Genomic DNA, 25,585 nt, shown 5'->3' with positions numbered 1-25,585 from the left:
TTCAGTGAATGACTCAACCCGAGTCTTTAAAAAGAATAATTTTTTCCACCACTAGTGCACGCATGCGTGTGTGCGTGTGTGTTTGAGGAATTGTACCTTTTCTGCTATTACGCCTTCCTGATTTTTCAAAAGCGAAAGTACATAAGCACCATTTTGTGTCGAAGGGAAAATACGTTCCATATTTCAAACTTAAAACCATGGTAAGTATCTGGATAAAAAATATAATAAAAATATAAAATACTATAATATGTAAACACACTGAATGTGCAGTAGATGGTGAACAGTATTTTGGTTATTTACTGAAGGTTTAATGTACATGGGTTATTTTATGGCTTGATAAGTTGGTGATATCCTGTAAACAGGATCAGGGTTTGATTTAACACACCGATGATGGAGTGAAGTAAAGGTGTTTTCTGCTGTAGTCTGAAGAAGGAGAAATGTCCTCACGAGTGTACTTGGAAAACAGTTAGGAAACATAGGGTGTTTTTACTCCTTGCCTGGTGTGGAGTGTTTGACAATATGAATGCTGTTTTGTGGACCATGTTCACCATGGCTCATGGTCCGGTTTATTTTGACATATATGAACAGGACACCACAACAGTTGGGCCACACTGCATGAACAAGGTCCGATTGCAAACGAACTCATGGAGCAGTTCAGTGAGAGATAAATACACACTGGCTTATGGGAACAGATCTGTATCTCTAAACACTCATAATTAACAGAGGAAGTAAACTTTAATATTTAATATCAGTTCAAATATTGTTGATTTGATCTAAGAACAGTTTAGAGAAATCATTCACTAAGAGAAGGGTGAATCTGCTTATTCTGCTTCATTCGTTTCTTCATTTATCGTATGTGGTTTCCTGCTGGTTATGCTGGAAATGGGTTGTGTGTAACACCAGTTCAACTCTTCATCTCTGTGTGTATGTGATTTGCTACTACACTTTATTGGCAAAAGTATTGGGACACCCCTCCAGATCACTGAATTCAGGTGTTGTTTTTCAAGGGTTGGACTCGGCCCCTTAGTTCCAGTGAAAGGAACTCTTAATGCTTCAGCTTCATACCAAGACATTTTGGACAATTTGTGGGAACAGTTTGGGGATGACCCCTTCCTGTTCCAACATGACTGCACACCAGTGACCAAAGCAAGGTCCATAAAGACATGGATGAGTGAGTTTGGTGTGGAGGAACTTGACTGTCCTGCACAGAGTCCTGACCTCAACCCCATAGAACACCTTTGGGATGAATTAGAGTGGAGACTGTGAGCCAGGCCAAAACTGGGATGTCTGTCTTTACATGCACATGAATGTAATATGGAGTTGTCCCGCCCTTTGCAGCTAGAACAGCTTCAACTCTTCTGGGAAGGCTGTCCACAAGGTTTAGGAGTGTGTTTATGGGAATTTTTGACCATTCCTCTAGAAGTGCATTTGTGAGGTCAGGCACTGATGTTGGACGAGAAGGTCTGTCTCACAGTCTCCGCTCTAATTCATCCCAAAGGTGTTCTATGGGGTTGAGGTCAGGACTCTGTGCAGGCCAGTCAAGTTCCTCCACACCAAACTCACTCATCCATGTCTTTATGGACCTTGCTTTGGTCACTGGTGTGCAGTCATGTTGGAACAGGAAGGGGTCATCCCCAAACTGTTCCCACAAAAAGCAGACCAAACTTGCTCATTCATGTCTTTTAAGAATTTGAGTCAAACAGATTTTTTTTAAGAATTTGAATCAGACACTAATTTAAAAGTGAAACACAATAATGCATATACAATCTATATTATAACAGAAAGCACATATAATTTTTTAGACTTGATTGATTGTTTCTAATTGTTACATTTATGTATTTAATAATATCTGGGTTCTAGAACCATGGAGGGAAAGAGATCAGAATCACCAGAGCCCAGCTGTGTGTCCATGAAGAGTGACCATTCAATGATACAGCCAGTTGCCTTCAAAGATGGACAGTGTTCTACTGGGCAGAGGTTAGTATACTGGTGTTTATGAATTTAATTCTAAGGAATAACATTTAAGGATGTGGCAAGAGGAATTGCTAATGGTGCTAAGATTCAGCTGCAATAAATAAAACAAACAAAATAAAAACAAAAAAATACATTTTAAAAATTATTCTGCAGTGTATATGTATATGAAGTGTATATGAATATATACACTTGTACGTTTAAAATTCCAGCAACCACAAAAAACACAGCTTTCTGTGACCCTCTTTGAGTTTGTGTAGAACACTAATTCAAAATGCACAATAATCCATATACAGTTGGTGCCTCGAAAGTTAAGAAACCCTTTAGAATTGTCAATATTTAAGAATAAACTAATCATTAATTAATTATTCAGGAAAATGATCCAATATATCTCTGTGAGTGACAACAGTATGTGAGGGTCAGTATGGAAATTTTAGCCCATTCCTCAGTAAATAACAGCTGCCACGCATTAATTGTTTGCTTTAGGTCCTTCCACAACATTTCTATTGGATTAAGGTCAGGACTTTGATTTTGCCATTCAAAAACACAACCTTTCTTCCTCTTTAACCATTCTTTGGTAGAACCTGTCTGCTTGTGCTTCATTGTCTTTCTACATGACCCATTTTCTCTGTGAGATTCAATTTATGGAAAGATGTTGTCAGGGTCAGTGGAGGAGGCTCCAAAGAGAAGGAAGGACCCAAATGCAACTCAACTTAGGCATTCATGCAAGTCCTTGGTTGGCTCCTTGAAATGTGTCATGGAATCCACAGTGTGATTGGCGTAATGTGAAAACCTGGAAGTGGCATGGGGAAAAAGAGAATGTGTCTGTAATCCAATATCAAAGTCCATAAACATGAGCATGGGTTGAGATACAGTTGAGCGATAAATCCAAACATGCACATGAAACAGGAGGCGCAGGAAAAGTCAAGTGCACTCAGGAACTAGCGAGAAAACTGAAAGTCCAAAATTGTAGTCTGTGGGGAATCGAAAGGCCGATAAAACAAACATGGTCAATGCAGAGAGTACAAAGGCTGGAATATTGGCTTGTGACAAGGCTCAATAATCTGGCGATTTGGATGGGTTTGAGTACAGTTTAAATAGATGGGCAGAAAATAATTAATAGGAAACAGCTGTAAACAATGAGCTAGTGCAGCAAATTAAGCAGCAAAATTGAACTGAAAGAATGAAGTGGAGCATGGAAAGGAGCAGCTCAAAGACTGATGTCCTGACATTTTCCTTTAGAATTCACTGGTATAGTTGTGAATTCATTGTTCCATCAATTATGGCAATTCATCCTAGCCAAAATATAGCAAAACAGGCCCAAATCTTTTCACAGATGTTAGATGGTTCTTTTGCTAGAATGCAGAGGTTTTTTCTCCAAAGATAACACTTTTTATTTAAACCAAAATGTCCTAATTTGGTCTAATTCTTTGATAAATATTTTGTCCAATAATCTACATGATCTTTTGCAAACTTCAAATGGGCAGCAATGTTCTTTTTGGACAGTTGTAGTTTTTCTCCTTGTTGTTTAGGTTGTTTAGTGTTCTCCTAATGGTGGACTTATGAACATTCAGATTAGCTAACGTAAGAGTGGCTTTTACCTGCTTAGAAGTTACCCTAGGTTCATTTGTGACCTTGTACACTATCACAAGTCTTGCATTTGGCGTGATCTTTAATGATTGACTGCTCATGGGGGGGGAGTAGCAATGGGCTTAAATTTCTTCCATTTGTATGCAATCTGTCTGACTGTGGAGTTCAAACTTTTTAGAGATTTTTTTGTAACATTTTACAGACTGATAAGCAATGACAACCCTGAGGTCCTCGGAAATTTACTTTGTTCCACACTACCTCAAGCATGTGTTGTGAAGATCAGACTTTGATCCCTGTTCCCTGTTCTTTAAACAGGGCATTCACTGACACCTAATTGTCATCCCACTGACTGAAATCAGGTGGACTATAACTTGATCAAATTAATTGCTAGCCCTAGAGGTTCGCATACTTTTGCCACTCACAGATATGTGATATTGGACCAAATATAATATTTTTGTCTCCTTTGTTTGATTGGGTTCACTTCATCTACTTTTAGGACTTGATGAAATATTCCTGCAATGTCAAAAGATTAGTTTACTGTGGTACACTCACTCATTTAGAAGATTTACGTCTACTTTAGAACATTATAAAGATGTTTATACACTAATGATAAAAGGTCCCCCTTGTGCCACCAAAACAGCTGTTGAATCCTGGACACCACAAGACTTCTTAATGTGTGCTGTGGTATCTACCAAGACTTTAGTAGCAGATCCTTTAAGTCTTGTAAGTTGTGAGATGGATCAGACATGTTTGTTCAGCACAGACCGTCGATCAGATTGAGATCTGGGAAATTTGAAAGGCAACTTGAAATCATTGTTATGTTCCTCAAACAGTTCCTGAACAATGTTTGTCAGAGAGCGTCATCCTGCTGAAAGAGGCACTGATATTAGGGAATATTGCTGTTATGAAGAGTACTTGATCTGCAATGATGTTTAGGTAGGTAGTACGTGTCAAAGTAACATCCACGTGAATGCGGGACACAAGGTTTCCCAGCAGAACGTTGCCCAGGCCATTACACTACCTCTGCCAACTCGCTTTCTTCCCCTAGTCCATCCTGGTGCAATTTGGGTGTACAGAAGTCAGCATGGTCACAGCCACCTGTTTATTGTCATGATATATAAGCATGGATGACCTGTATGTGAATTAATCCATATACAATCCATAGTATATCAAAATGCACAGTTCATTTTTTAGACTCTATTGATTGTTCCCAATTGTTAAATTTATGTATTCAATAATATCTGGGTTCTAGAACGATGGAGGGAAAGAGATCAGACTCACCAAAACCCAGCTGTGTGTCCATGAAGAGTGACCATTCAATGATACAGCCAATTGCCTTCAGAGATGGACAGTGTTCTGCTGGTCAGAGGTTAGTGTTCCAGTGTTTATTGACTTTTTTGCTGAGGAATAATAACATTTACATAACATTTGCACTCAAATTTAATTATACATACCTAGATGTTCAGCTTGATTGCTTGGTGGTCTGTACTGAACTTTCAACTCCACTCAACACATCTGGGAAAAATTAGACCACTGCATTGCTAGACTTTATGCTGGACATCAGTGCCTTGTGTCATACTCCAAAATCTGGTGGATCTTATTAAAGGTCTGTTATAGCAGCAAAAATGGAACAACACAATATTAATACCCATGTTTTTGGAATGGAATATGTAATACTAAAGTGTCCACATACCTTTAATAATATAGTGTATTAATGTAATTCTGCCAGATGTCACTCTGAGAAGGTCATGGCTACTTATTTATTGTCATGTTACACAAGTATGGATTACCTAAAAACCATAGTCACTCTTATTAACTTCCCAGAGTCAAAGGGACAAATGTCTGTTGAAAAACTGAAGAAACAGCCTACAATTTTTAATGTCACGTGAAACCATAATAACATCTTCAAACATAAGAAAAAGAGCAAGAAACATAAAGGAATTTTCAAGGCGATTCTCTTTTTAACAGTATGTTGAACTTTTTCCTCACCCAGTGGAGAGAAAAGTGGTCTTTATTTGTTTCAGCCACATCACCAGGGGAACCACCAGAAATAACAAACAAAGGCTGGTGGATCCTTTTATGGTTTGTCAAGTGACATGTATCTGGTGTTACATCCTTTCGATTAGTACTTTCATAAAATTGCGCCTTTTATTAGTGGATGCATTGTACCTACATATGTGATTTGTGATATGCTAATGATTAGAAATGAGTTTTGTAGAACACTAATTCAAAAATAATATACAATTATCCATATTATACCTGTACAATCAATATTATAATATCATACATATTTTATGCAATTCTATTGACTATTGCTGTCATTTTCACATCTAATAATATTTATGATCTAAAATGACAAGAAAGATAAAGAGATCAGACTCACAAAAGCCCAGCTGTGTGTCCATGAAGAGTGACCATTCAATGATACAGCCAATTGCCTTCAGAGATGGACAGTGTTCTGCTGGTCAGAGGTTAGTATACTGGTGTTTATTAACTTTCATGCTGAGGAATAATAATGTTCACATAACATTTGTACTCAGATATAATTATACAGTATATGCCTAGATGTTCAGCTTGATTACTTAGCAGCCTGTACTGAACCTTCAACCCCAATGAACACCTTTGTCAAAAATTAGACCACCTCTTTGTCAGGCTTTATGCTGTTATTGCAGCAAAAGTGGAACAACTCAATATTAATACCTGTGTTTTTGGAATGGAATATGTAATACTGAAGTGTCCACATACCTTTCAGTGGTGGTCCGTCTGTTGTGCACTTTCTGGGCATGAAGCCATACTGCTGCTCACAAATTTCCACTACTTACCTTAACCTAGCTTCCACTACTCTTTCCCAGAGCTTCATTGTATGGCTCATCAACTTTATCCCCCTATAGTTGCTGCAACTCTGCATGTCACCCTTATTCTTAAAGATCGGCACTAATACACTTCTTCTCCATTCCTCAGGCATCTTCTCACTCTCTAAAACCCTGTTAAACAGACTAGATAAAAATTCCACGGCTGCCTCTCCTAGACACTTCCAGACCTCCACCGGGATGTCGTCAGGACCAACTGCCTTTCCACTTTTCATCCTCTTCAAAGCCTTCCTGACTTCATCCTTTCTAATCTTATCTACTTCCTGTTCCACAGAGTTCACCCCTTCTACTCCTTATTCCCTCTCATTTTCCTCATTCATCAGCTCTTCAAAGTTCTCCTTCCATCTCCTCTGTACACTCTCCTCACTTGTGAGCACCTTTCCATCTCTATTCTTAATAACTCTAACTTGCTGCACATCCTTCCCATCTCGATCCCTCTGCCTAGCTAACCTGTACAAGTCCTTCTGTCCATCTCTAGTGTCTAACCTAGTGTACAACTCATCATACACCTTCTGCTTGGCCTTAGACCCCTCCCTCTTCACTCTGTGCTGTAACTCCTTGTATTCCTGTCTATTCTCTTCAGTCCTGTCCATGTCCCACTTCTTCTTGGCTAACCTCTTCCTCTGAATACTATCTTGAACTTCCTCATTCCACCACCAAGTCTCCTTATCTTCTTTCCTCCTTCCAGATGACACACCCAGCACCTTTCTTCCTGTCTCCCTGATCACTTCTGCTGTAGTTTCCCAGTCATCTGGCAGCACTACCTGACCACCCAGAGCCTGCCTCAACTTCTGTCTAAATTCCTCACAACATTCCTCCTTTTTCAGCTTCCACCACTTGGTTTTCTTCTCCATCTCTATCTTTGACCTCTGCTTACAGACCATCAGATTCATCCTACACACCACCATCCTGTACTGTCTGGCTACACTCTCTCCCACTGCCACTTTACAGTCACTAATCTCTTTCAGATTGCCTCTTCTACATAGGATGTAGTCTACCTGTGTGCTCCTACCTCCACTCTTGTAAGTCACTCTATGCTCCGCCCTCTTCTGAAAATGAGTGTTAACCACAGCCATGTCCATCCTCTTAGCAAAGTCCACTACCATCTGTCCTTCAAGGTTTCTTTCCTTAACTCCAAACTTGCCCATCACCTCCTCATCACCTGTGTTCCCCTCACCAACATGTCCATTAAAATCTGCTCCTATCACCACTCTCTCCCCCGTGGGAATACTCTCTATCACCTCATCTAATTCACTCCAGAATCTCTCTTTCTCCTCTAACTCACCACCTACCTGTGGGGCAAAACCACTAACAACATTCAACATCACCCCTTCAACCTCTAACTTCAGACTCATCACCCTGTCTGACACTCTCATCACCTCCAGAACATTCATATTCACATTCATTCCATCATATCAGCCAGCTCTCTACCTTTCCCTGTCATAGTACCAACATTCAGAGTTCCTATTCTCAGTCCTACACTCTTACCTTTCCTCTTCTCTCTCTGTCTACGCACTCTCCTCCCTCCTCTACTTCTTCAACCAACAGTAGCCCAATTTCCACCAGCACCCTGTAGGTCAACGGCGCCGATGGCGGTCGTTGTTAACCTGGGCCTCGACCGATCTGGTATGAAATTCAGAGTACTGATGATTCTCATGGTTAAATTTGGCAATGTTTTATGCCAGATACCCTTCCTGATGCAACCCTCTCTATTAATCCAGGCTTGGGACCGGCACAGAAGTCACTGGACTGTGACCCCATGGCTAGATTGTCATAATGATGGTATAGAGGTGGGTTAATTCAGGAAGGACACCAGTGAAGGCCTAGGTGTGAAATGCATGGTCCACCACTGATACCTTTAGTCATAAATTGTATTCTGTCACTCATTGCCTTCTCCATATTAAAAATGTAGAAAGAGAAGAAGACATGTAAAATGTTTTATGTCCTTCTGATTACCGTAAACATACTTTCATAAAAGTGAACCCTCTTATCTGTGGATGCATGGTAGTGAAATATGTAATGAACACATTTTTTATGAACACAGGCAGAATAATTCAAAACAGAATCCAATATAACTTGATCAATGAACAGGCAGACAGACAGTAATAGTATAGGCTGTCAGACAGGGCAAACAAATCAAAATCGCAAGTCAGAGAATAAAAAAACTGGAAAACACTGGTCACATACATTAAACTGTAAAATGAGAAAGCCAGAAACACGGCACAGTACATAGCAATAATACTAACAATACTTTAGGCAAAATGCTGGCGGGCACACTGTTCAAATGTCCCAAAACCCTGGAAGTGGTAAAAGGATAATATTCAATGTCTGGCCTTCTATTTATAAATATGTGCTGTGTAGCTATAGTATATAATGTGTTTTGTTTGTTCACAGACCACAAAATAAATCATCATACATCCACAGCCAAAGTCATTTGAAGTCCATATTCAAGGTGTGTATTTTTTGTGCATTTTGTCAATGTTTTATCTACAGTCCCCTTTGAATTATTGGCCAATTTATTTGTTTACACTATACACCAATGGCATTTGGGTTTGAGATCAAATGTTAGATATGAGATGAAACTTAAAGATATTTGCTGGTATTTACATCTAGATGTATTAAATAACATAAAATATAAAACCTTTTATATCAGACCACCATTTTCAGCTGAGCAAAAGTATAGGAACAAACATATCTTGAAATAAATCAAAGTAAACAACACTAATATTTGGTTGAATATCTTTGGCAAAAACTGCATTAAACCTGTGACTCATTTTTGTGACGCTTTTCCAAGTTTTGATAGCAGCTCCTTTTAGTTGTTAGGTTCTGGGGGTTTCTCCCATCAATCTCATTTTAGGAGGTGAAATGCTGCACAATTGGGTTCAGCTCTGCTGACTGACTTGTCCAGTCTAAAATCTTCCACCTAACCCCCCCACCCCCGATGAATTCCTTTGTTGATTTGGCAGTAATCAGATACAGTTCTTTGTAAATTACTCTGTAATTTCTTAGACAAAATCTTCCAGTAAATTTCTGAATGAATTCTGCTGCTACCATAATGAGCTCCATCATCAGTACAGATTAGTGAGTCTGTTCCATAAGCAGCCATGCAAGTCCAAACCATGACACTAAAACTACAATTCTTGACCCAGGAGAATGTACAGTGCCTTGCAAAAGTATTCACCCCCCTTGGCATTTTTCATGTTTTGTTGCCTCACAACCTGGAAATAAAATGGATTGTTTGAAGGTTTGCATCATTTCATTTACAGAACATGCCTACAACTTTGAAGATGTGATTTTTTTTTATTGTGAAGCAAACAACAAATAGGACAAAATAACAGAAAACTTCAGCGTGCATAACTATTCACCCCCTAAAGTCAGTACTTTGTAGAGCCACCTTTTGCAGCAATTACAGCTGCAAGTCGCTTTGGATAAGTCTCTATGAGCTTGCCACATCTTGCCACTGGGATTTTTGCCCATTCCTCAAGGCAAAACTGCTCCACAAGGCACTGTATGTTTTGGATCATGAGCAGATCCTTTCTTTCTCCACACTTTGGTCTTTACATCATTTTGGTAGAGGTTCATGTTGGTTCCAGAACTTTTAAGGCTCATTTCTGTACTTCTTTGTGAATTCAAATTTGCTCTTCTGATTCTTCTGGTTTTCTGATTCAGGTAAAAATGAAGGCTAAAACCAAAAGTAGCTGTTCATTAAACAACTGATCCAACAGGACCCATCTGGGCACAACCATATTTTTGCTTGCCTACAAATGAGGTGGCCTGATACAAAATGGGCTATGTTGTGTGTTGTTTAACACATTTACTTATAAGTACTAGGAAATAAAAGCTAAAGCAAAACAAACAATAGTTTTGGGTGGAACTGTATGTGTAGCGGGTTACTGGTTTCTGTGGGTTTCTAAATAGGATGTGGAAAACAAAGTCATCACTCTAATAAAGAATGAGCTGAAGTGGTTTAAAGACCTCCTGAGTCCAGATTACCCATCAGCCACTGAGAGGGAGTTTGAGGATCAGGAGGATCTGCACAGTGTCAGAGAGGGAGCGCTGAAGATCACACTGCACGTCCTGAAGAACATGAACCACACAGATCTTGCTAACACACTGCAGAACAGTAAGAACGTCAATTTAACACAGACTTTGTTGATCTATGCTTATGTTCTAAAATGTTATAGTTTTTCTAATAACAGCATTAAAGAGACTTGTAAGGCAGATGCTCTACATTAAATGAATAATTAAGATGTTTAATCATTCATATGGTAATATGATTGATAAGTTTTTAGTAAGCAGACATTAATTTAACATTTATGGAAGGAATCTCCAGTGTCAGCAATTTAGATCCACACAGAGTTTATATTTTGTTATTTCTCGGTAACGTGACTAACTTCAGTCTAAAAAGATTCTTCAGAAGACTAAAGAGCAGTTGTTGGGAGAATAACTGCTTATAGCTGCTAACATAATACAAGTGTTAACAGGAACAAAATTTGTTTCTCAGAAGTTCCATAACATTAAACGTCAAACATGTAATGTGTTCTTTAAAGAATAAAACAAAGTAATTGTCTGCAAGTTGTTGTGGTATAAGAAAGAAATTCTCTAAGAATGTAATCAGCATATATCTGGTAGACATTTCATATGGCTAGGTATTACTGCTAACACCAACACACACTGTGTTTATTATTTACTTATTTTAGTTTGCAATATCACGGGCTATATTTTTTATTAAGAATAGAAATTAAGCAGTTCAGGAATTTTGGAAATTGAAAAATGGTACATTATTGTATTTAATGCATTAAAATATTTTATTGTTCATCAGAGTTGAACCCGGTTTCTGTGTATCAGCAAAAATACAAATCCAACCTGAAAGAAAAATGTAAAAGAATTAATGAAGGAATTTCACAGACTGGAATCTCAGCACTTCTGAATGAGATCTACACAGAGCTCTACATCACAGAGGGTTGGAGTGGAGACATCAATAAAGAACATGAGGTGAGACAGATTGAGACAGTGTCCAGGAGACCAACAACACAGGAGATACCCATCAACTGTAATGATCTCTTTAAGGCCAAGTCCATCAGAACTGTCCTGACTAAAGGAGTTGCTGGAATTGGAAAAACAGTCTCTGTGCAGAAGTTCATTCTGGACTGGACTGAAGGAAAAGCAAATCAGGACATCACCTTCATGTTTCCACTTCCTTTTAGAGAGCTGAATCTGATGAAGCAGAAAAATCTCAGTCTCATGGATCTTCTTCATCACTTTTTCCCACAAATGAGAAAAATAGGATTATTAAATTGCGATGCCTACAAAGTCCTGTTCATCTTTGATGGTCTGGATGAGTGTCGACTTCCTCTAAATTTCCAGAAGAATGAGAGATTGTGTGATGTGACAGAGTCAGCCTCAGTGGATGTTCTGCTGACGAACCTCATCAAGGGGAATCTGTGTCCTTCTGCTCTCCTCTGGATAACCTCTCGACCAGGAGCAGCCAATCAGATCCCTCCTGAGTGTGTAGACCAGCTAACAGAGATACGAGGCTTCAGTGATCCTCAGAAAGAGGAGTACTTCAGGAAGAGAATCAGTGATGAAAACCTGGGCAATAAAATCATCAGACACATGAAGTCTTCAAGAAGCCTCTACATCATGTGTCACATCCCAGTCTTCTGTTGGATCTCAGCCACTGTTCTAGAGAGAATGTTGGGTGAAGCAGAGAGTGGAGAGATCCCCAAGACTCTGACTCAAATGTTCACACACTTCCTGATCTTTCAGTTCAAACACAAGGACCAAAAGTACCATCAGAAATGTGACCCTGATCCTCAGCAGACCAGAGAGAGTATCCTGGCACTGGGAAAACTGGCTTTCCAGCAGCTGGAGAAAGGAAACCTGATCTTCTATGAGGAAGACCTGAGAGAGTGTGGCATTGATGTCAGAGACGTGTCAGTGTACTCAGGAGTGTGTACCCAGATCTTCAGAGAGGAGTTTGGGCTTCACCTGGGGAAGGTCTTCAGCTTTGTACATCTGAGTGTTCAGGAGTTTCTGGCTGCTTTATACACATGTTTGTCCTTCATTGGTAAACATGTAACAGAACAACAAACGACTGGTCTGTCTGATCTTTTCATCAAGTCAAGCATGTCTGATTTCCTGAAGTGTGCAGTGGACAAGGCCTTACAGAGTGAGAATGGACACCTGGACCTGTTCCTCCGCTTCCTTCTGAGTCTCTCACTGGAGTCCAATCAAACTCTATTACAAGTCTTAATGCCACAGACAGGAAGTAGCTCTCACAGCAAACAAGAAATAGTCGAGTACATCAAGGAGAAGATCAGGGAGAATCCATGTCCAGAGAAATCCATCAATCTGTTCCACTGTCTGAATGAACTGAATGATCATTCTCTAGTGCAGGAAGTACAAAGGTATGTAAACAGTGGTGTTTACAGTCGTCTCAGTGGAACCAGTCTCTCTCCTGCTCAGTGGTCAGCTCTGGTGTTTGTGTTACTGAACTCAGAACAGGAGCTGGATGAATTTGACCTGAGTAAATATTATCCATCAGATGAATGTTTTCAGAGGTTGCTACCAGTGGTCAAAGCCTCCAGAAAAGCTGAGTGAGTATTTTTATCTATAAATGTAAGAACTGAGCCACCAGCACCCTACAAGATGCTTATTAATAATATAATGTTCTATTTGGTTTGGATTTCCAGATAGGTAACTACTTTACATGTAAGGTCTAAAATCTGAATTTACATGGGTTTAAATAGTACAGGAAGCAGGGAAGTTGGGCCTTGCAGAATATCCTGCCATTCATTTGAAAGGGAACTGAACTGTAACTAAGAGATTGTGGAGTGGAGATTGTAAAGCTGCTTTTAGACAATGTTCATTGTAAAAGGTGCTATTGAATTGAATTGAATTGAATTGAATTGAGTGCAGAAAGATGCTGCTCCTGTAAATATGCCGATGTGTGTGTGAGAGAAACAGAGATTTCTTTTACATGTTAAATGGTAACTGTATCATTTCTCTTCTAGGCTGTGGAGGTGTAATCTTACTGAGAAAAGCTGGACAGCTCTCTCCTCAGTTCTCAGCTCAAACTCTCTTAGTCTAAGAGAACTGAACCTGAGTTACAATAAACTGCAGGATTCAGGAGTGAAGCTGCTCTCTGATGGACTGAAGAATCCACACTGTACACTGGAGATACTGAGGTCAGATCTCTCTCTCTCTCTCTCTCTCTCTCTCTCTCTCTTACACACACACAGAGTTTAGTATGATAAAAAGAAAAAAAGCAAACTTAGCAACTCAGGGCTGCAATAGGCTGAATACAGACACAAAGGCCATCTAGCTTTGCAGCCAAGTGCTCCTGCAGAATCCACAACAATGATGGGATTAAAATGGCGCTGTCCTTGCATTAGCTACGTGGCAGATGTGCGAGGAGTGTAATGGATGCAGGGTCCAAGCCTATTGTCAGTGGATGTTGTGCCCATAGTTTAAAGTGTCAGGCAAGGCTGTCAGTGTTGCCCTAGTGGACCCCCACCAGGTGCTGCACCTGAAAAAAAAAAACCTACACTGAGAGAAACCATTGCCTTACCTGTGCATTGGTGCATTCTACCTTTGCTATCGAGGGGTTTGGTGACAAGTGCAAAGTTGGTAGGTAGGATGGCTGGTAGCAGCTTTCTTCTGCTCAGTGAAACAGCGTGATGCATAGACTCTCCAGCTGGCTGACCTCTCTGCTGATTGTCAATGTGGCTAGGTTCACTCAAGACTTCTACCATCTTTCTCAGGTTACTAAGAATTTACCATGGCTACATTGTCAACAACATTTGTCATTGAAGGTACAAACGATTGCTTCACTGATGGAATGCCACTGTTTCTCTCTCTTGGTTGACCACGAGGGACTCTCTCAGTTGACACACTGGACAAAAATACCATGACAACGGCTATGCATATGCAGCTTACTTAGACTGGCCACTTCTACCCATTGTTACGATATACAAGGACACAAAGACAAGACAGACTCAGACAGCAGAGGTAGAGAAGCTGGGTGTGAAGAACTCATGGAAGTAGAAGGTGTACAATCCATATGTGGTTTAATAAGATAGCACAACAAACAGTCCTAAATGGCAGGCAAAAACCAAAAAAGTCAGTCAGTGGTATTGAAGTAAGTGTGAGCATGGCTTGTAAAGTCTAAAAACCAGGAAGTAATTCTGGTGATTCAAGAAATCACCCATCACCTGGGTGTGATTAGAACTCCACAGAGGGTTCCCTCTGGCAGCTGGGAGGGTAAGTGTCTGGTGGAGTTGTGACAGAACCCCCCCCTCTTATGAACACCTCCTGGTATTCTTGTAGGTGGTTGGCCCTGGGGTCTTGGAGCGGGTCAGTTGGAAAGTGCATGGTTGAATTCTGTGATGAGTGAGGGATTGAGGATCTCATGAGCACTGACACCATGACCTCTCTTCAGGTCTATCGCCATTCCAGTCGACAAGGTACTGGAGCTGACCTCGCTTCTGGTGTGAGTCTAGGAGGATGTGAACCAAGTAAGCTGGAGAGCCTTTGATTTCGAGTGGTGGTGTTGGTGTATAGTTAGGGTTTACTTTGTTGGGGGGTATGAGCGGATTTGAGGAGTGACACATAAAAGGATGGGGAGATAGGGTAACTGCGAGGGAGTTGAAGGTGATATGGGGTTGATCTGGCAATGAACTTTAAATGGGCCTATGAACCTGGGGCTGAGCTTTCGACTGGGTAGCTTGAGCTTGAGGTTCTGTTTGAACAGCCACTAGGTCAGCTTGCCAGGCTGATAAGGGGGTGGGGACATACCATAGTTGGCTTCTGCAGGGGTCAATTTCTGGGAAAAAAAGACACAAAGAAAAGGTTTGCCCTGGTTGCTGTGATGCTGGGACAGTACAGCCCCTACTCCAAAGGTTGATGCATCCATCTATAAAACAAATGTGATGCTGGGGTCAGGATGGCAGAGAATTGGCACCATGGGGAAGCTGTGTTTGAGGAGCTCAAAGGCTGCTTGGGCAGCGGCAAACCAACAAAGTTTCTTGGGTTTTCTTCTTAACTGTCAGTAAATGGGGACACTATCATGCTATAGCACCTGATAAATTGCTGGTAGAACATGGAAAAACCTAGAAATCTTTGGAGCTCCTTAATCTTGTGAATGGGCCACTCTGTTACTGCCCGTACCTTGGTCTTGTCCATCTCCACCCCCTGGTGGCTAATGACATAACCCAGGAAAGTGATAGTACTCTGGTGAAACTCACATTCCTTGGACTTCACATACAGTTGATGTTGGAGCAATCATTATAACACAGTATCAACTTGGTCTATGTAGTCTATTGGAGTAGATTAAGATGTTGATATATGTGTGTGTATATACACAATGACACAACAGTTGAGCATTTCTCTGAAAATCTCTTGTTCGACGTTGTCCACAGTAAAAGCAGAACTGCTGTTGGAGCTGCTCAGTTGCATGGGTTCAGGTGCTGCAGAAGAGGATTGGAGGGTCTTTTCTCTGGAAGTTGGGATGGGTCGTACCTGGAAGTTTGGGTACTGGCTGTGCAGGATGTTATCGAGGCAGATGGTTACCGTGATGTATTGGGGGAAGTACACCTGTGTATCACTGTGACAGACCTGTGAGCAGAGACATTAGGAAGACGTATTTGGTCCTCTCGGTACATGTCGGGCTGGTGGGCAAAGAAAATATCACATTGCCTAAGAAAGCCAAAACAGTGGTCTGCAGATCCATCATATTTCTCTGGAATAGCCATTTTTCTGGCTCAGTACTCACGGCCTATAAAGTCTTAAAACCAGGAAGTAACTCTTGACCCAGAAATCACCCTTGACCTGGAAGTGATTAGAACTCTGGTAAGGGTTCCCTCTGGTACCCGGGAGGGGAAGTGACTGGTGGAGTTGTGACACTGGAGTAATGTGAACAGCAGAACAAAGTCAAATTCATAACAATAATTCTTAAATAGAATTACCCTGACAGAAACACTGCAAGTTAAGATATATAACCACATGGAGGCAGATAAAAAGAATTCTTAATTCATACCTGTTCCACCTGGTTATATCTTGGACTAGCTCACAGAGAGCTGTTAGAATTCTGGGTTCACTCAGAGAAGAAGTCTGAGCTATTCTGCTGCCGCTACCTCTAAGCTAAGGAGTTTTTCTTGTGACCCAATCTGTACATCAAGTAACCCCTAGTGAAATCTGGACCCCTAGTTTGGTAACCCTTGTGCTAGGATGTTGCAGGAGGTTGCTATGGTATTTCAGGTGGTTGAGGTGATGTTGAAGGTTGATCTATTGTACCATTCAGTAAATAAACTGTATCTGAGAGAATGTGGAGTGCAGAAAGACGTCACTGCTCCTGTAAATGCGCTGATGTGGCGTCCTGTCCTCTGATTTCTGTGTGTGTGAGAAATGTGTGTAAATTTCTGTTACAAGGTAAAGTGTGTTATGGCTGTGTGTGTGTGTGTTTGAGATCAGTGTTCTGATATTTTTGCATATTTCATCAGGCTGTGTAAGTGTAATCTGACAGAGGAAAGCCGGACAGTTCTGTTCTTAGTGTTCAGCTCAAACTCCTCCCACCTGAGAGACGTGAACTTGAGTCACAGTGACCTACAGGGTTCCTGTAAATGTGCTGATGTGGTATCCTGATTTCTGTGTGAGAGAAACACTCATACTTCTGTTACATTTCTTCCAGCCTGTGTGACTGTTATCTAACAGAGGAAAGCTGTGGAGTTCTCTCCACAGTTCTCAGCTCAAACTCCTCCAGTCTGAGAAAACTAATACTGACGGACAATTATCTGCGGGATTCAGGAGTGAAGCTACTCTCTGCTGGACTGGAGAATCCACACTGTATACTGGAGAAACTGAGGTCAGAGCTCTCTCTCTCATATACACAAAGACACACACATAAGTAGTAGAAATAAGATGAGATAAGCAAGTGTGTGGAAGTGAAAGACATGCTCGCTCATTACTACTAGCTATGGCTACAATAGTATGTTAAATTGAATATTAATTCAGTTTATTTTGCGACCTGACCCTCAAATATTTAGAAATGTTTGTGAGTTTAAGAACAGTGTCCTGATATATGATCACTTCTTGTCCAGTCTGCATGGTACCTATCTCACAGAGGAAAGCTGTAGAGTTCTGTCCTCAGTTCTCAGCTCAAACTCCTCCAGACTGAGAGAATTGAACCTGAGTGACAATAACCTGCAGGATTCAGGAGTGAAGCTGCTCTCTGATGGACTGAAGAATCCACACTGTACACTGGAGATACTGGAGTAAGATCATTACACACACACACACACACTGTTTAAAGACCCTGGAGGTATGTGAGTGTGTATATGATTCTAAGCATTATGTTTTCAGTGTAAAAGTATGTATTTTCTTTGTTTTTATTGGCATATATGTATGTGTGATATTATTGCTTATTTTTTTTAATGGAATAAATAAGTAGTACTTATTTGCATGAGCGATCAGATAAATGTGGTGTGAAATTCGTGTGCATCCTGCATCTGGTTTACATCTAACATGTAACACTGGGTGAGGAAACAATATTTAAATGAAGTTTTTTAACCTTGATGCAAACAGGTACAGATAAACTGTGTGTACTAACTCTATAATGTACACATATATTATAATTTCACATATATATATATTCTAATTATAATATAAACAGATAAGAGTTTTCCTCCAGAATGTATATGTATATAATTATATTTAGATTTGTTTAGCAAGATATTATATAAAACATATTTGGCCCTAGAAATGTTCTCTAAAACTCTAAAAAAGCTTTTTCAACAGTAGATTTTGATGATTTATTACAAGATAAGTTGATTCACTGACTAGCAAAACTAAAACACATACAGTATCTCACAAAAGTGAGTACACCCCCGACATTTTTGTAAATATTTTATTATATCTTTTCATGTGACAACACTGAAGTAATGCCCCTCTGCTCCAATGTACAGTAGTGAGTGTCCAGCCTGTATAACAGTGTAAATTTGCTGTCTCCTCAAAATAACTCAACACACAGACATTAATGTCTAAACCGTTGGCAACAAAAGTGACTCCACCCCTAAGTGGAAATGTCCAAATTGGGCCCAATGTGTCAATATTTTGTGTGGCAACCATTATTTTCCAGCACTGCCTTAACCCTCTTGGGCATGGAGTTCACCAGAGCTTCACAGGCTGACACTGGAGTCCTCTTCCACTCCTCCATGATGACATCCCCCACCTTCTGTTTGAGGATGCCCCACAGATGCTCAATAGGGTTTAGGTCTGGACACATGCTTGGTCAGTCCATCGCCTTTACCCCCAGCAAGGCAGTGGTCATCTTGGGGGTGTGTTTGGGGTCTTATCATATCACTGACAGGCTGACCCCCCACCCCTTCAACCTCTGCAGCAATGCTGGCAGCACTCATACGTCTGTTTCCTAAAGACGACCTCCAGATATGACGCTGAGCACATACACTCAACTTCTTTGGTGGACCATGGCGAGGCCTGTTCTGAGTGGAACCTGTCCTGTAAAACCGCTGTAAGGTCTTGCCCACCGTGCCGCAGCTCAGTTTCAGGGTCTGGGCAATCTTCTTATAGCCTAGGCCATCTTTATGTAGAGCAACAATTCTTTTTTTCAGATCCTCAGCGAGTTCTTTGCCATGAACACCAAATTTAACACACCTGCTCCCCATTCACTAACGAGTCACATGACACTGGGGATGGCTAATTGGGCCCAATTTGTACATTTCCACTTAGGGGTGTAGTCACTTTTGTTGCCAACGGTTTAGACATTAATGTCTGTGTGTTGAGTTATTTTAAGGGGACAGCAAATTTACACTGTTATACAGGCTGGACACTCACTACTGTACATTGGAGCAGAGGGGCATTACTTCAGTGTTGTCACATGAAAAGATATAATAAAATATTTACAAAAATGTCGGGGGTGTACTCACTTTTGTGATATACTGTAATTGTATGTCAAGCAGAACAGCCGTTAAATGCTGAGCAGTGGCAGTAAAAATGAAATTCCAAAATTAACATTGGTGTGAAATTAGTGTGTAAAATGAGTTTGTAGAATGACTGTCATAAAGTAAATGTAATTAAGTCCATTTTACAGCTTCTTAATGGCTTTTTTTAATTAAAAGTGGTACATTCACCAAATACTGTATAGAAAACCAAATCTAATGCTGTAATATTTTAACACAACATTCTCATTATTTTGATATTATGATAAACTGTGATAAATATTGAATTGTAATTGAAATTCTATTTATACAGTGAGGGAAAAAAATTATTTGAGCCCCTGCTGATTTTGTACATTTGCCCACTGACAGAAATGATCAGTAATTTTAATGGTCGGTGTATTTGAACAGTGAGAGACAGAATAACAACAAAAAAATCCAGAAAAATGCATTTCAGAAAAGTTCTACATTGATTTCCATTTTAATGAGTGAAATAAGTATTTGATCCCCTATCAATCAAAGATTTCTGGCTCCCAGGTGTCTTTTATACAGGTAAGGAGCTGAGATTACAGTAGGAGCACTCTCGGGGAGTGCTCTTAATCTCAGCTCCTTAACTGTATGAAAGACACCTGTCCACAGAAGGAAGCAATCAATCAGATTCCAAACTCTCCATCATGGTCAAGACCAAAGAGCTGTCCATGGATGTCAGGGACAAGATTGTAGACCTACACAAGGCTGGAATGAGCTACAAGACCATCTCCAAGCAGCTTGGTGAGAAGGTGACAACAGTTGGTGCGATTATTCCCAAATGGAAGAAACACAAAAGGACTGTCAATCTTCCTCGGTCTGGGGCTCCATGCAAGATCTCACCTCATGGAGTTTCATTGATCATGAGAACGGCAAGGAATCAGCCCAGAATTACACTGGAGGATTTTGTCAATGATCTCAAGGCAGCTGGGACCACAGTCACCAAGAAAACAATTGGTAACACACTACGCCGTGAAAGACTGAAATCCAGTAGCGCCCGCAAGGTCCCCCTGCTAAAGAAAGCACATGTACAGGACCATCTCAAGTTTGCCAGTGAACATCTGAATGATTCAGAGGAGAACTGGGTGAAAGTGTTGTGGTCAAATGAGACCAAAATCCAGCTCTTTGGCATCAACTCGCCATGTTTGGAGGAGGAGGAATGCTGCCTATGACTCCAAGAAGACCATCCCCACCGTCAAACATGGAGGTGGAAACATTATGATTTGGGGGTGTTTTTCTGCTAAGGGGACAGGACAACCGCACCGCATCAAAGGGACGATGGACGGAGCCATGTACCGTCAAATCTTGAGTGAGAACCTCTTTCCCTCAGCCAGGGCATTGAAAATGGGTTGTGGATGGATATTCCAGCCTGACAATGACCCAAAACACACGGCCAAGGCAACAAAGGAGTGGTTCAAAAAGAAGCACATTAAGGTCCTGTAGTGGCCTAGCCAGTGTCCAGACCTTAATCCCATAGAAAATCTGTGGAGGGAGCTGAAGGGTCAGCCACAAAACCTTAATGACTTGGAGAGGATCTGCAAAGAGGAGTGGGTCCAAATTCCTTGAGATGTGAGATGTGTGCAAACCTGGTGGCCAACTACAAGAAATGTCTGACGTCTGTGATTGCCAACAAGGGTTTGGCACCAAGTACTAAGTCATGGTTTGCAAAGGGGTCAAATACTTATTTCACTCAATAAAATGCAAATCAATGTAGAACTTTTCTGAAATGTGTTTTTCTGGATTTTTTTGTTGTTATTCTGTCTCTCACTGTTCAGATAAACCTACCATTAAAATTACAGACTGATCATTTCCTTGTCAGTGGGCAAACGTACAAAATCAGCAGGGGATCAAATCATTTTTTCCCTCACTGTATAATTATACCTGCCTGTCAGTGAGAACAACACACACATGTTAACCCAATGTGTTACTGTGTATGTGAAATTAATAATGAAAAAAGGGTATTATTCGTTAAATATTTCTATATTTTCTTGCATAAAAATAGCCTTATGTAGTACAAAAATAAACACATTCTACAGAAAACAAACCTTTACAAACTCCTCAGGGATAAACCAATCAGGGAAAATGTTTCCTGGAAACAATTTGGTTTATATTCTATATAGTTGCAATGTTTTACTATCACCTGTACCACATGAAAATAATACAATGACAGGAAGGAGTTTCTCTTGTGATCCAATCTGTACATCAAGTAACCCCTAGTGAGATCTGGACCCCTAGTTTGGGAACCCTTGTGGTAGGATGTTGCAGGTGGTTGCTCTGGTATTTCAGGTGATGTTGAAGGTTGATCTATTGTACCATTCAGTAAATAAACTGTATCTGAGAGATTGTGGAGTTCAGAAAGACATCACTGCTCCTGTAAATGTGCTGATGTGGCGTCCTGTCCTCTGATTTCTGTGTGTGAGAAACACATTTCTGTTACATGGTAAAGAGTGTGTTATGGCTGTGTTTGAGATCAGTGTTCTGACACGTTTTTTCATCAGGCTGTGTAAGTGTAATCTGACAGAGGAAAGCCAGACAGTTCTGTTCTCAGTGGTCAGCTCAAACTCCTCCCACCTGAGAGACGTGAACTTGAGTCACAATAACCTACAGGGTTCTAAAGTGCAATTGCTTTTTGCTGAACTGGAGGATCCACACTGCAGTCTAGAGATACTGAGGTAAGAACATACACTTATCTCTAAAGACTAGTGATAGAGATCATTTACAGTATTTAAATGTGTAATGTACCGATCCGTGAGGCATGGTTAACAACTAATTTACTTCTTTATTTCATAGTAACCTGATTGTGTGTCTGAAAATCAGATTTATTAAATAGATACAAATAGAAAAATCTGTACTTATGTAATTACATTTGTAATATTTCTCTATTAGTAATTATCTGTTTCTTCTTGTCTATCTCTCTTTTGTCCTCTCCTCCTCTTTTCTTCGTGGTTCTGTCTGATAATAAAGTGTAAAAATAAAGTGAAATTCTATATATTTTAATGAAGCACTAAAGGACAGAGTAGAGTAAATGTTCTCTAGCAGAACCTTTCCCAGAGCTGCTGAGCACACTGTATGGAGAACTCTCTGCTAGAATTAAAGAGGAATATTTGTTCTTATCTTTTTTTAATAAATTATATGTCTAATGTCTTATATTTCTGTAAAGCTGTTTTGAGACAATATCTATAGTTAAAAGCTCAAAAAATATAATTAAATTGGATAAACACGTAGATCTGCACAAATGCAAGTGAAAACACCTAATTTTACAATTAGCTATTCAAATATGTCTTCATCTCTCTTCCTTTAGGTTGTGTGGTTTTAATCTCACCGTAAAAAACATTACAAAACAATATCCACTCATGCGGCATGTAAAACTGCAGGACTCAGCAGCAGAGCCCCCGCCCCATGTGAGGTGTGAACCCGGATCTCTGTGGTTGATGCGTGCGTCGGCACGCCTTGAAGAAAGACCCAGGTGTGGGATTTAAAGAAGCACTGCTTTATTAACATAAACACAAGACATGGGACAGACTACTCTAACACTAGACATGACATGAAGTAGAACTGAAACTAAAACAGAAACCTAAATATAAAACCTGGCCGAAACATGAACATGGCATAAGCATAACACAAAACAATAAACATGGAACAGTAAACAATGACAGCTGAGAACAGGAACAAAGGGAAAGAGAACAATAGGAAAGGCATGGCACTTCCGAGATTCGCCTGCCAGCACCGTCTCCAGGTCTGACAGGGAACTAATCAGCTGTTCCTGACACACACAGTAGACCGAGATCAGTTCATCACTTTCATACTATATATTACATACAGATTTGATTGTGTATGTGTGTGTGTGTGTGTGTGTGAGAGAGAGAGAGAGAGAGAGAGAGAAACATGTTACAGATGAATGTACACTCAATCTCAGTGATTGTGATGCATATTTCTTTTTCTAGTCTGAGAGAACTGGATCTAACTGTTAATAAATTAGGGGATTTAGGAGTGTGGAGGCTGTTTAGAGGACTGATGAACCTGGAGAAACTGAGGTCAGATCATCACTTCATCACTAAACATAACACACAGTGTGTTGATATGTGACTTTTTCCACAGAAAAAGCATGTGCAAATGCACTCAGTTGTAGTTTCTCTCAAATGCATACAGTACATAGAACTGCTTTAGATTTAGCTGAAATTTTTTAAAGCTTTTTGTATATATAATATATAATATAATATATATATTTTAAATGTTACATTTATTTATACCTCAGAATTAGGTTTAATTTGTACATGAATTATATCATGATTAAATACAAACTGTACTTATGATTTTTAATGATAGCTCTTCAGCTGTCTCCACCTTGTTTAGTCACTTTTTATGTCTCTTCCTCTCTTCTTAAAAGTTGATCTAAGACTCATACATCAGTCTAAGGTTCTTTATTATATATTTTTATCCTGACATTAGAACCTTGGATTCAAATCAAACCAAATTCTAATTTTATTTGTCACATACATAATGGTACACAGTATGAGATGCAGTGAAATGCAAACGACTGTTTGACCCTTGAAAAGGAAAAAGGAAAACAAATAAGGACAGAAAAAAAGACAAGGATAAAATGTAAAATATAAAAATATGAAATATAAAATATAAAAACTATAAAAACTATAAAACCTATAAGTCCACCGTAGGTACATAAAAATAAAATATAATATAAAATATAATATAAATAGAATATAATATATGTGTATATAGAACATGTATATAAAATATAGAATATATATAGAAATGTAAATTGTAAATAACTGTACTTTACAAAACTATATAAAGTGAATAGTGTGCAATAATGTGCAGTGTGCAGACAGCAGCAGTACGGGGGTCATGGAGTGAAATAAGGTGATGAGATGATGAGAAACAGAATATGTTATGTTTTTTGTATTGGATTCAGGTCGTTAATGAACAGAGATTTAAATATAATACTAATTTCTCTTCCAGTCTGTGGGACTGTATCCTGACAGAGGAAAGCTGTAGAGCTCTGTCCTCAGTTCTCAGCTCAAAATCCTCCAGACTGAGAGAACTGGAACTGAGTCACAATGAACTGCAGGATTCAGGAGTGGAGCTGCTCTCTGATGGACTGAAGAATCCACACTGTACACTGGAAATACTGGAGTAAGATCATCACACACACACACACATTTTGTGCATGTTTTGTTTAATGTTAAAACCTTTTTTATAGGTTGTGGGACTACAGTATTACAGTTAAAGGTTACAATTCTCTGGCTTCAGCTCTGAGGTCAAACTCCTCATCACACCTGAGAGAACTGAATCTTCTGAGCAGTTATAAACCAGGAGAATCAGGACTGCAGATGTTCTCTGATCTACTGAAGGATCCAAACTGTAAACTGGAGAAAGTAGAAAGTGAGTTAGTGACACACACACACACACACACACACGACTTACTATCTTTATAGAAATATAATTATTTTAGGGCAGCTAATTAATATTGTGTTTTTAAGTGTCTATAGTTTTAATTTAAAGAGAGAGAGAGAGAGAGAGAGAGAGAGAGAGGGAAAGAGAGAGGTAGAGAAAGACAGAGGTAGAGAAAGAGTGAGAGAGAGAGAGAGAGAGAGAGAGAGGGAAAGAGAGAGGTAGAGAAAGACAGAGGTAGAGAAAGAGTGAGAGAGAGAGAGAGAGAGAGAGAGAGAGTGAGGGAAAGAGAGAGGTAGAGAAAGACAGAGGTAGAGAAAGAGTGAGAGAGAGAGAGACTGTAATGTGTGTTTGTATGTACAGTATGTGTGTCTGTGTAAATCAGTGCATCTCCACACTGGTTGTTGTTTGTAAAGGCTGTGGCTGACAGTCTTCACTTTTATCCTGTTCTCTGTCTTACAGCACCAAGAAGTCTTTCCTCATTACATACGATGTATAATCAGAGTCTCACCTCACGAAAGCAGTTTTGGTGAACTGCCAGGACACATCCCACATGTCCGACTGTTTGGGAGCTGAATTCAATTCAATTTGTATAAATCCCAGATGTGAGCAAGCCACAGGTGAGGGTGGTGAGAAAAAACTCCTCACCACGCTGGGATTATAAACACTGAGAGTGGGATTATAAATCATTATAAACACTGAGAGTGTGATTATAAATCATTATAAACACTGAGAGTGGGATTATAAATCATTATAAACACTGAG

At 39.9% G+C, this 25,585-nt stretch overlaps 1 protein-coding gene across 5 annotated transcripts; it reads left to right on the top strand.

The window, feature by feature from the left end:
* The first annotated feature begins 41 nt into the window (after positions 1-41).
* Positions 42-25,585, top strand: LOC131345740 (NACHT, LRR and PYD domains-containing protein 14-like). 5 transcript variants are annotated; one of them, XR_009203523.1, is made up of 16 exons: positions 42-200; positions 1,861-1,977; positions 4,814-4,930; positions 5,922-6,032; positions 8,826-8,883; positions 10,350-10,554; positions 11,254-13,030; positions 13,448-13,621; positions 17,122-17,295; positions 17,531-17,704; positions 21,910-22,083; positions 22,713-22,877; positions 23,356-23,445; positions 24,389-24,562; positions 24,680-24,811; positions 25,283-25,585. XR_009203523.1 is itself a non-coding variant. In XM_058378786.1 (16 exons), the coding sequence occupies exons 2-16, from the start codon at positions 1,865-1,867 to the stop codon at positions 25,351-25,353; spliced, it is 3,759 nt and encodes a 1,252-aa protein (XP_058234769.1). In that variant the 5' UTR covers positions 42-200; positions 1,861-1,864; the 3' UTR covers positions 25,354-25,583. The 5 variants fall into 5 exon arrangements, 4 of the variants coding, with proteins under 4 accessions (XP_058234769.1, XP_058234771.1, XP_058234773.1 ...); XM_058378786.1 differs by having other exon boundaries at positions 24,630-24,811; positions 25,283-25,583; XM_058378790.1 differs by lacking the exons at positions 42-200; positions 1,861-1,977; positions 4,814-4,930 and adding exons at positions 6,523-7,453; positions 7,980-8,057; positions 8,153-8,221 and having other exon boundaries at positions 5,091-6,032; positions 24,630-24,811; positions 25,283-25,580.

The sequence above is a fragment of the Hemibagrus wyckioides genome, linkage group LG25, assembly GCF_019097595.1.
Source record: "Hemibagrus wyckioides isolate EC202008001 linkage group LG25, SWU_Hwy_1.0, whole genome shotgun sequence".
NCBI classification, from domain to species: domain Eukaryota; kingdom Metazoa; phylum Chordata; class Actinopteri; order Siluriformes; family Bagridae; genus Hemibagrus; species Hemibagrus wyckioides.
The sequence above is the reverse complement of the archived record's forward strand: the minus strand, read 5'-3'. Positions and strand labels throughout refer to the sequence as shown.